This window comes from Neolamprologus brichardi, chromosome 3, assembly GCF_056152115.1.
Source record: "Neolamprologus brichardi isolate AB-2024 chromosome 3, ASM5615211v1, whole genome shotgun sequence".
Classification (NCBI taxonomy): domain Eukaryota; kingdom Metazoa; phylum Chordata; class Actinopteri; order Cichliformes; family Cichlidae; genus Neolamprologus; species Neolamprologus brichardi.
This window is the reverse complement of record NC_142106.1, coordinates 4,699,232-4,711,127: the sequence shown is the minus strand read 5'-3', so window position 1 is coordinate 4,711,127 and position 11,896 is coordinate 4,699,232. Positions and strand designations below refer to the sequence as shown.

The 11,896-nt window shown below is 41.9% G+C and overlaps 1 protein-coding gene across 1 annotated transcript in view; it reads right to left on the bottom strand.

Moving 5' to 3' along the window:
* Window positions 1-2,271: 2,271 nt before the first annotated feature.
* Window positions 2,272-11,896, bottom strand: part of LOC148103212 (CD276 antigen-like) — a 41,094-nt gene continuing 31,469 nt past the window's right edge. The window contains exons 7-8 of the mRNA XM_087838073.1: window positions 4,224-4,469; window positions 2,272-2,348 (exon numbers count right to left, since the gene is read on the bottom strand). Coding sequence (XP_087694199.1) covers window positions 2,272-2,348; window positions 4,224-4,469 — 323 coding nt within the window. The remainder of the gene's footprint in view (window positions 2,349-4,223; window positions 4,470-11,896) is intronic.

Sequence of the window (11,896 nt, the reverse complement as noted above, 5' to 3'; positions counted from 1 at the left end):
CCCAGCAGCGCCCCCATGTGGCCACTCATGACCCTGTATTTATTTGAAACTTCCCCACGCTCACAGAGCAGCAGCTTCCACATCCACACTCATTATGGTCACTGGCTTCTGGTTAATTTTAAAACTGAATGAACAAAAAATTAAGTTTAACCCTCTTGTTTTTTAGGATTTGGGATTTTCTTGTTCTTTGTTTGGTTTGTGTTTTGAGCTCCTTCTGTTCTGTGTCTCTGTGCCTGCCCTCGTCCCACGTCTCTGTGTTCCCTCCCTATTGCCTCCCTACACGTCTCATATTAAGCTCATGCATTCCTGTTGTATTTCCTGTTTTACTTTGATAGAACCCTGTCCTGTGTGTCATGTGTCATGTTTTGCTTTCTTGTCTCGTCAGCTCTGATTTCTGCCAGCTGTGTTTCCCTCCTGTCTTCCATTCTCTGATTGCTCCTGTGTGTATTTAAGCCCTGTGTTTTCTTTTGATTGTTACTTGTCCATCTGTGTCATTACTGTATAGTTTTTTGCATGTTGCTTTCCATGTCATTGCTGCTTGCAGGCCCTGTGTTCTGTCTGCGTTTTAGTCATTCCAGTTTAGGTTTTTTAGTGTAGCTGCTGTTACGTTTACCTCTTGTTTGTATTTAGATGTGCCCCTCTGTAAATAAAGTTAAATCATAACAAATCCTTCATCCGCACTTGCACTTGGTATAGTCTCTCCACACGACTGCCATCGCAGCTGTAAGCTGAAACATTTTCATGATCCCCAGTTAGACTGTTACTCTGACGTGTGATAAAAACATACTGGTGGAACAAATGTGCTTCACTGATGTTTAAAACACACGAGGCGGCTGTAACTCAGGAGGTAGAGCAGATCATCGACACATCAGAAGGTTGATGGTTTGATCCCCGTCTGCAAGTCAAATGTGTGGGCGGCATATTGATCAATCCATCAAAGTGTGAATACTGGATAGAAAGCACTTGTGTAGAAAATATGTCTGTCTGAGTAAGGTTTGTATAAATGAGTGCTCAGAACCAGTTCATTTACAAACAACACAAGATTTCAAAAAGAACAACATCAGCAAATTCATGCAAGAGAAAAGCTGAACAGTTGAGACCAGTGTGTGGAAATGTGCCCTCAATGGTCACCAGCAAATTAAAAAGAACTGCACTGCTAGAAAACGACTTTACATCAATAAAACACCACAACACAGAAAACAGACAATTTGGTGTCCTGTTCAGAGTGTGATATCCAACATTAAGGACCCCTAACTTCAATTATCAGTTATGAAGCATCAGCTATATATTTAGGTTAACAGAACTGAATCATTTTCACTTTGCATGCCAGTTAAACCATCCGGTGTGGACAGCCATGTTTGTAGTTTGAGCACCTCCAGTCCACTGTAGTTTCCTGAGGCAGGTCAGCTGTGTAGCAGAACAGAAAGCTTCTTACATTTCCTAAAGAACAGAGAGGAAAGCATCAGAATGTGTGTGTCTATTTGTCTCCATTTAGATCTTCCATACCTTTTGTTTTGATAACACCCATAAACATAAATGCAGTCATATACAAAAACAATACCCAGCAAGACACAGACTCACATACCTTCTCTGCTCTGTGCTGTAATGCTTGATTCCTGTGAGCACCGTAGACATAAGCTATGCAAACAAGGATGACCACAACACAGAATAAAATTATGATAAACCACTCCATGAACATAGATCCTGTTGTGAAAAAACAAACAGAAAATTAATATCACCCAACACATTTTAACGTATTATACACAAACTGAGGTCTGCACTGCCTTTACCTTTTACCTTAATCTAGAGTACATGTGTCAAACTCAAGGCCCGCGGGCCACATCCGGCCCAGCATAGATTTATATCCTGCCTGAGAGATCATTTTATATAGATTAATTATTATTGTTATGCATGGCCCGGCGACATGAGGTGCTAATACTACAGATCCCATAATGCAGCGCTGCAGCCTCCTTGCCAAACGCTAGATAGCTGGCAACATTTCCGCATCAACCAAGTCAAATTTCTGTTATCACGAAGCTAGCCGCTCACAATGGCGAAGAGAAAAGTTGATTCTGAAAACAGCCTTACAGCACTACTGGGAGGCTGAATATATGTTTACAGACATTGCCGGTAAAGTGTGGAGGTAATGTGGCTGTAATTAAGGAATTTAATTTAAGACGGCACTACGAGACAAAACATCAGGATAAGCTGAAAAACCTAAATGCAGAGCAAAAACAAATGTAGACTTGTTAGGTGAACTTCCATGCATCGTCAAGTCTTGTCAAAAGTGTAGCCACCACCATTAGTAGACAAGAAGAAGAAGACGGCCATAGTGATAGATGGGATCACTACACCGAATTACAACAATAACGGGAAGAAGGAACAGAAGAAGCTGCAGAAGAGTTTGAGAAGATGTGGAGGATGAAGGTCACAGTGGTCACAGTGGTAATTGCACTAGGTGCAGTGACTCCCAAGCTAGGCGAGTGGCTCCAGCAGAACCCAAGAACAACATCGGAGATCTCTGTCCAGAAGAGCGCAGTCCTAGGAAAAGCTAAGATACTGTGTAGGACCTTCAAGCTCCCAGGCCTCTGGTAGAAACCCGAGCTTGGGGATTTTTTTTTTTTAAACTCCCACCTTTACACCACACACAGTGTTGTCGCTTCTGGTTATGGCAACATACACAAATCGGGAGCCATGATCAGATGATGGAGGTCAGCTGTGTGAATCAGCCACCTCTAACACCACCCCCGGAACCCAATCCTCCAACCCCTCCTCTGCAGGTAAGTAACAAAACACCCCACCGCATTCTTATGGATGCATGAACTTCATGACCTCTGACCTGTATCTACAGCAGCGGTTTTCAACTCCAGGCCTCGAGGGCCGGTGTCCTGCAGGTTTTAGATCTCACCCTGGGTCAACACACCTGAATCAAATGATTAGTTTATTACCAGGCCTCTGGAGAACTTCAGGACATGCTGAGGAGGTCATTTAGCTATTTAAATAGACTATGTGCACCTTAGCATATGCTACTTCTGGTGGGGAAACTCCTGTAGGGCGCTTCGTTTACAGTGTGATATTCGCGTCTTGTTTACAGTGGGCTTTTCCAAAAAAAAGTCAACCAAATAGAAGACTCAAGCGGCAATTTACATTTCTCAGGATGTCTTGGGCATTTACCAAATATATCTGTACATGATGATCATCAACATGTTCATATTTTTCCCTCGTGCCTCAGAGCAAAAGAGACAAAGTATTCTAATTTCTCAGTATTTGAGAAGGTGAGTTTTCTCAGACAGGCATGAACAGAACAGCTTCACACCTTTCTCTCTTGTTTAAACTCTCAAAGTTCAAACCAAAGATAAAAACCTGGTTTCAGTCCTAAACATTTATTTGAGAAATAAACATACAGCATATTTGTTTTTCTATAAATCACAATGACAGATTTTAGAACTAATGAATTTAACTTTAACCTTAATTGCTTAATTTAAGCTTAATGCACCTTATAATCCGGTGCGCGAACGAACGGACGCAGAACACAATGCACTTTAGAAAACAAAAACAAAAAGCATGCAAAATTGCACTAAAAGTCACAACATACCCTTCGTAAATACTCGCATACAGAGACCCTTACCCGCAATCATTCATGTATTTTTTTTTCACGGTTTGTTGACATGCTGTGTGTACTGATATCGACATAACAGGGAAACATCAGGCTTTGACTATTGTTCACCTGCAGTTTGAATGCTGGACATTTGCCTGTTTAAATCATAAGACCAGTCACTATACAGAGATGTGCTTCTGAATGTGGACGATGTGTCTTCTGCATGCTTGTGTTGAGTGATGTAAACAAACAATCGATCTACGCACTTCAAACATCAAATTGATCATTAGATTTTTTTTATGACACAGCCATGGTGAGTGTTCCCACCCTCTGCTCTTTGTAACCTAACGTAATCTTTCTGTTTTTGTGTTTTGGACATGATTTTTGAGTCCACCTTCGCAGTAGCAATTGACTGCAAAATAAAGCTAACGGAAATGTACAAACCTACATCCAGTCTTAAAACAGGAAGTTAGCATTTTCTTGTGCACAGGGTCTATCAGCTGTTGTATCAAGGACACATCTAAAACCTGCAGGACACCGGCCCTCGAGGCCTGGAGTTCGACACCTATGATCTACAGTATTAGCTTCTGATCTGTGGTTACAGCAGGTGTCATTTATTTATGACCTTTGACTTGCAGCCATACGCGTCTCACTATCAGTTCTTCTTGTCCATCGGTGATGGAGCAGGTGTATTCTCCACTGTCAGTCTTCGTTGGTTTTCTCAGAGTGAGGCTGAAGTCTCCAGAGTCCAGAGCATCAGGTCTCATTGATGTGCGCTCGCTGTAACGCTGGTTTTGTTCTCTAAGATCATCTCCTCCTTCTCGTTGTCGGTGGACAGTTTTGGGATTAAGATCATTGCGAGTCCACATCACTGTGTGGTTCTTAAATATAACTCCTGAGTACTGGCAGGGTAACAGGACAAACATTTTCCCCTCATTCACCTCCACCACCACAGCCTGGGAAACTGTGAGCACATAGAAAAACACAAATTAGCTCCATATTTTGAGTTTGTTTGCAGGTAATTTATTTATAAGGGCAAGAAATACTGAAATCAAAGAGCATTTCTGCACATGTCGAACTTCTCTGAAAAATGCACACTATGTGAGGGAAATGAGAATAGTCCAGTCTGAGTGCACCAGTTCAACCAGGGAATCATACAGATTCGTTTCAAGTTCCAGAACTAAAAGTTATGAAAAGTGATACTTTTTCATCTCCAGTTAATGACTTTAATGTCATTCTAACTTGTAAAATCAAACTCAAACAGCGTGAATGTATTCAAATACTGGTTTTAGATTTCACAAGCCTGGAGCACTGGGAATATAACATGGACCACAGAACCAAGTCCACCATTACCTTAATTTTTGATTTTGTGCCTTTCTGTATAGTTTTTGTGTCACGTTCTTGGGTCTATTGACCCAGCGTTCTGAGTTTTAGTTTATTCTGATGTTTATGGTATGTTTAAGTTCTTTAGGTTATCTAAGTTCATTTGCTTATGAGTTTCCCCTTGTGCTTTCAACCCCTGTTAGGTCTCCCTTGCCCTTCATGTGTTTCATGTCTGTTTCTTATGCTGTCAAGTTCATGTAGTCATGTCTGCATTTCATTATGTTACCTATTTTATTTTGTAAGAAGTCCTGTGTTTTGTTTTATGCTTTCTCTGTGGCGTTATGTTCATGTTATGTCTACTGTGCCTTTCTGTTCCATGTTTCAGGTCCCTATGTTCTGTCTCCTCAGTTGCTGTTACAGTGGGGCAAAAAAGTATTTAGTCAGCCACCGATTGTGCAAGTTCCCCCACTTAAAATGATGACAGAGGTCAGTAATTTGCACCAGAGGTACACTTCAACTGTGAGAGACAGAATGTGAAAAAAAAATCCATGAATTCACATGGTAGGATTTGTAATGAATTTATTCGTAAATCAGGGTGGAAAATAAGTATTTGATCACCTCAAACAAGGAAAATCCCTGGCTCTCACAGACCTGTAACGTCTTCTGTAAGAAGCTTTTCTGTCCCCCACTCGTTACCTGTATGAATGGCACCTGTTTGACCTCATCATCTGTATAAAAGACACCTGTCCACAGCCTCAACCAGTCAGACTCCAAACTCCGCCATGGCCAAGACCAAAGAGCTTTTGAAGGACACCAGGAAAAGAATTGTAGACCTGCACCAGACTGGGAAGAGTGAATCTACAATAGGCAAGCAGCTTGGTGTGAAAAAATCAACTGTGGGAGCAATCATCAGAAAATGGAAGACATACAAGACCACTGATAATCTCCCTCGATCTGGGGCTCCACGCAAGATCTCATCCCGTGGGGTCAAAATGATCATGAGAACGGTGAGCAAAGATCCCAGAACCACACGGGGGGGGACCTGGTGAATGACCTGCAGAGAGCTGGGACCAAAGTAACAAAGGTCACCATCAGTAACACACTACAACGGCAGGGAATCAAATCCCGCAGTGCCAGACGTGTTCCGCTGCTGAAGCCAGTGCATGTCCAGGCCCGTCTGAAGTTTGCCAGAGAGCACATGGATGATACAGCAGAGGATTGGGAGAATGTCATGTGGTCAGATGAAACCAAAGTAGTACTTTTTGGTATAAACTCAACTCGTCGTGTTTGGAGGAAGAAGAATACTGAGTTGCATCCCAAGAACACCATACCTACTGTGAAGCATGGGGGTGGAAACATCATGCTATGGGGCTGTTTTTCTGCCAAGGGGACAGGACGACTGATCCGTGTTAAGGACAGAATCAATGGGGCCAAGTATCATGAGATTTTGAGCCAAAACCTCCTTCCATCAGTGAGAACTTTGAAGATGAAACGAGGCTGGGTCTTCCAACATGACAATGATCCAAAACACAGCGCCCGGGCAACAAAGGAGTGGCTCCGTAAGAAGCATTTGAAAGTCCTGGAGTGGCCTAGCCAGTCTCCAGACCTCAACCCCATAGAAAATCTGTGGCGGGAGTTGAAAGTCCGTGTTGCTCGGCGACAGCCCCAAAACATCACTGCTCTTGAGAAGATCTGCATGGAGGAATGGGCCAAAATACCAGCTACTGTGTGTGCAAACCTGGTAAAGACCTATAGTAAACGTTTGACCTCTGTTATTGCCAACAAAGGTTATGTTACAAAGTATTGAGTTGTATTTTTGCTATTGACCAAATACTTATTTTCCACCCTGATTTATGAATAAATTCTTTACAAATCCTACCATGTGAATTCATGGATTTTTTTTTTCACATTCTGTCTCTCACAGTTGAAGTGTACCTCTGGTGCAAATTACTGACCTCTGTCATCATTTTAAGTGGGGGAACTTGCACAATCGGTGGCTGACTAAATACTTTTTTGCCCCACTGTACATGTCTAGAGTTCAGTCAGTGTGTTTCCTGTTTTACTTTGAAGGTCCGTGTCTCATGTCAGTGATTCTAGTTTTGCTTCCCTTGTCTCGTCCAGCTGTGCTCTCCTTCCGTCGTTATCCCTCAGTGTATTTAAGCCCTGTGTTTCTCTTTGTCAGTGTTGTAGTCTCTCTCGTGGCTGTGTTTCCCTTTGTGTCAGTTTATTTATTTGGGCAAATTTGCATTATATTATCTGTTTTCCTTTTTCCTACAGTATATAAAAATTGGTGTATCTCAAAAATAAAACTATGAAGACACTCAAAATAAATTTCCTGTGGTTGGAAACTATTTTTGGAAACTTTTTTTTTTTTTTTTTTACAGTTTTGAGAGTTATCTCTCAGAAATTTCTCTAACTAGAAATATATACATTAAAAAAGAAAGGGATTTTTTTTTTTCTAGTTTATTGCCTTTTTTGCAATTTATGTGGTTACTATGGACTTAATGCATACATATTTTTACAATTTGGGAGATAATGGTTGTATTTATGTATAGCAACTTGAAATGCTCCCAAAAATGGCTCCACAGCATGTAAAAATATAATATAAGCTCTGGCGGACTTGGTTCTATGGTAGGTCTTAAAGGGTTAATGAAATTAATCATCCCCATTGTTTCAATTTTACTTGAAATAATTTGTGAAACAATAGTTTATAGTTTTAAATGTATGACAAATTATACATTATTCATATCACAATCAACAATATAAAAAATGACAGTAATATCATTTGCCTCATGTAAAATACAGTAAAATCATCATTAATGTTAAAACCAATAATTGGAGGTAACAGTACCGTTCACAAGTAGCAGAGACAGTAGAAACATCTTCATCTTGCTGTTAAATGAATCCTGCTAATTTGCTGCTGACTCAAATGAACTGTGTCACATGACCCCATCACATGACTCCATCAGCTGACGCATAAAGATGCAATTACTTCCAATTCCATAAAGACGTCTCCATGTGTGAACCACAGAGAAGGTCATTACTGCAAATACTGAACAAAACCAGAAGAAATATCCTACTGGTTTCACTTTTAGACAAAAGAAAATGATCTTTTGCAACTTTGATGCTCTAACAGTTTTCAGATTAAACGTTAGCATTAATCATTTTAAATTTGTCTGCTTGTGATGTCATCAGTCCTTCAGATCGCTGTGTTCTTATTGACTTTCACATTCAGCCGATCCAGCAACAAGCCGCCATCAACACTGAACAATATCTACAGTAACATAGTATTGACACGCTGACAGAGAATAACCCTAATCCAATATCTGACAGCCTACAGGCCTCCTGGGTACCCCAGTGCATGCTGGGATATATGTTAATTTGGTCACATGTGCCTTAAGTGAAACAGCTGCAGATTTCAGACGTTGAAGTTCACGCAGCATCAGCAACAGGCTTTACATTAAGGAGCTCATGGGAGTCAAATAAAGCTGACACAGAGGAACAAACTCTTCTTCTGTACAAACAGATTTACTGGTTTCACTGAAGTTTGAGAGAATGACAATGATACTGGTGCATCTCTTGTTCTTACAAGTGCTTCAACATCTGCTTCAGTAAATGTAAAGGTACAGAAGTTTCACAGAATATATGAGGCAAATATTTTCCTTTCATTGCTGAGATGATCGAACACATAAAAAGTGTCAACAGTCACATCTTGACTCATTCTTACTTCCTGTTTTCTGCGTTTAATGTTTTTTTTCCTTTTTTGTTCCTCAGTTTTCAAACTGAGGCCTTCATTAAGCTGACTTTAGGATTATTGTGGTTAACCACAGAAGATTAAAGCAAAGCTCAAAAAATTCCAAGTCACATGTTTTTGTGTCTTTATCATCATGGCACGGGTGCGTTTACCCTTAAAAAACTGTCATTTGTGTCAGCATAAAAGCCTTAAACAGACATCACGGAAATGCTGGCTCTTTGCTTGTGGTACCAAACTTCTGGCTGGGATGAGACTGGAAGCCTCCAGCAGTGGTGTGATGGGAAAGTTAAAGACTGTGCTATGACTTTGGTGAAGGAAGAGTTCAATGTGTCCTGTCTCCATATGGTCAGCCACCAAGTTCTCTTCTTTTTTTCTTTTGTTCTGTGACTACAGCAGCGAGTTTGTCTCCCTGTTGGAGTTAAATTGTTAAATGTTGCCATTGTGTTTCTTAAATTTGTAAAGTCTTAGTTCAAACTATAGAATCAAAGACATTCCTTTGTACCTGACCACCTCTCCAGCCACTGTGGTGCTGGGGGGGGCTGACGTGTTTTTATTATAAGCACATCCTATCTGAAAGATCTGTTTCTTGTGTTGTAAGCTTTCTGCTTTTATGATCCTTTTAGGTCACACAAACGCACCCCCATGACACAAACATACACATACACACACGTGCACACACATATACACATAGTGCCTTATCTTTTAGAACCATAGGAGGTGCTTGTGTGTAAGCTGTGTCATGGAAATAAAAAGCTGCGAGGAAGGCTGCTCTTTGAAGGAGTTGGTTAGGCGTCAGGTGCGGAGCATTGAGCTCCAAGAGCCTGGATCTGACCAGCCTTCCCCTGCTAGCAAGTGAAACCCGGTTCCGTCTTGTTTTTGTCGTTAACAAGAATTCGTTTCTAAAATAGCGAGCCCTGTGGAAGCGCAGACCCAACATTTATTTGGTCCTTCCGAGCCGGATCCCAACACATTGCGTCCACCGTGGAGGGGGGAGACACTGCCGCCGAAGTCTGCTAGCAGCCAGCACCTGGGACGGCTGATGAAAGCCCTGGTGCTTAATTTTGTCGCCAGGCCAGTGAGTTAGCTTCTGAACTCCCCTCGGGTTGGATGGCAATTGGCGGGATCCAGAGACTCTTCCCGTGAATGAAAAGCAACACAAACAGTAAGTACAGAAGGCCTTAGAGGTTACATGACTGTGCGTTAAACGCGATACCGGGAGCGTGCTAGCCACATGAGAAAGATGCAGGCTTCTATGCCATTGGGGGCGTTGACAGTTTTAAAGACAACTTAGGTTTGGTGACTCTGCCGTGAAGAGAGTTTGGAATCTCCCCCATTTGGGGCGTTGGAGAGCTTTCAACAGTGAGCACTGTGCGTGTAGACGCAAGCGATAGGTCTATTTTGTGTGTGAGTGCAGGCCAGACGTGGTCTGTGTGAGTCTGATTGTTGTTTTGTATGCAGTCACTTCCAAGCTAATGAGCAAGCTAAACATTATCAGAGCAGGAGCTGGCTTAGAGCGCATCAGAGGGGAGGGAAACAGAGCTATGATAACTCAAGCATGCGGCTATCTGAGAGTTGAGTTTTGTCCTCACACCTCAGATGGGCAACAGCTTTTCTGCATCCTGATTCCTGTGTGTGAGACCTTTGTAACATCAGCATCATGTTTTTTGTTTTGGCCAAAAGCAGGTGAATGTGTCTGACGTCACTGCGTGTGAGCCACAGACAGGTGTGAAAGTATGTGTGTGAACTGGTCCTGAACTGGGGAAGAGATGATTCTGCAGGTCACTTTCTAACCCAGTGGCCACAAAAGAAATAAAAAAGATTTGTGTTGAGGAAATATGAATGATAGATGAAGGGTGTTTCTCAGCCTGAAATAACTGCAATCCCACTTTCTGTTTTTAAGAAAGGAGAGTTCAAAAACAGAGAGAGAGATGTGTGTTGTTTAAGCAGTGATGAGAATAGTGAAAATGTCTTAGTTTGTCACTTCAGGTGTAGAGCATACCTGAATCAATTTTCCACATGCAGCAGTCGGGAGGAAAATTATAGGTTTAACGTCATTAGGAAACACTGAGGCCGAGCTTTTGGCTGAGTGGTGTTTACAGCTTAACTCCCATGTGTTCCTCGCCCTGAGACAATAAGCTCCATGGAAGTTAACCTCTGCCTGAAGACAAGGAGTGCAGTTCCAGAAGCACAGCACATAAACAGTTGAAAGCAGCCCAAGAGACAACAGCAGAGTCCTGAGCAGAGAGGTCCAGCAGCAGAGTGTGCAAACGGCATCAGAGAGAAAGAAAACCCATCAACATGGATGGATGGAGATGCGTTTTCAGCAAGTTGCCACTTCACTGTGTGTGAAGATGACTTTTGAGGAGACTGTCTGAGGGACATTTGCCACTTTTGAAGTGAAATGGCACATGAGACAGTGAGGATGACCCAGGACAAAGCTGAAGAGAACTGACTGCCATTGGACTGCAAAGTGGGAGAGAAGAACGGAGTGAGAGGAGCAGGTGAAGGCACAGAGGAAGGCTGTTTGTTTAGTGTGGGAAATCAAAATTTGGGTTAGCAATCCTGGGAAAAAGGAAACTGCTTTAAGTGGGAAAATTGAGAATTGAGTCTGGACTACAAAACGCGAACGGTACACAAAAAACACACACAAACAGAAAATGCATTACCCATACTAACCCTACATACACATGCAATGAAACTCATGAAGACAGCGTCTAAGAATGAGATTAAGTCACTAGTAAGCAGTGATGGAAACGTAGCAGCGTTACTTTTTTCAGTAACAAGTAATCTAACTAATTACTATTCCTATCGTTACAACACCGTTACAGTTACTAAGAAGAAAACGCGGTCCGTTACTATTTTTCAACAAACAGACAGTTGAAGCTCCCTTCAGATTACCACATCTTATATCAGTTGCACGGAAGTAGCTGTAAGTAATCTGGACGCTACAGCTTTAAGCAGCTGCGCGCTCCCGCGGACGGTGATCACGATCACTTTCTGGCACAACACCTGGAGCTAAGGGGGCAAAACAATCGCATGAGTGCTGCTGTTTGACTGAGGAAGAATAAAGTAGTCGTGGTAAGCCAATCACATGACCACTTAAAGACGAAGCAACAAGGTACCAGTTTATAAATTGTGTTGTTAGGCCACGTAAAACCAGAGTCATGATAAACAAGATATACGCGGCGTTTTTTCCTCAATAGTTTCGTCACGTTTACTGT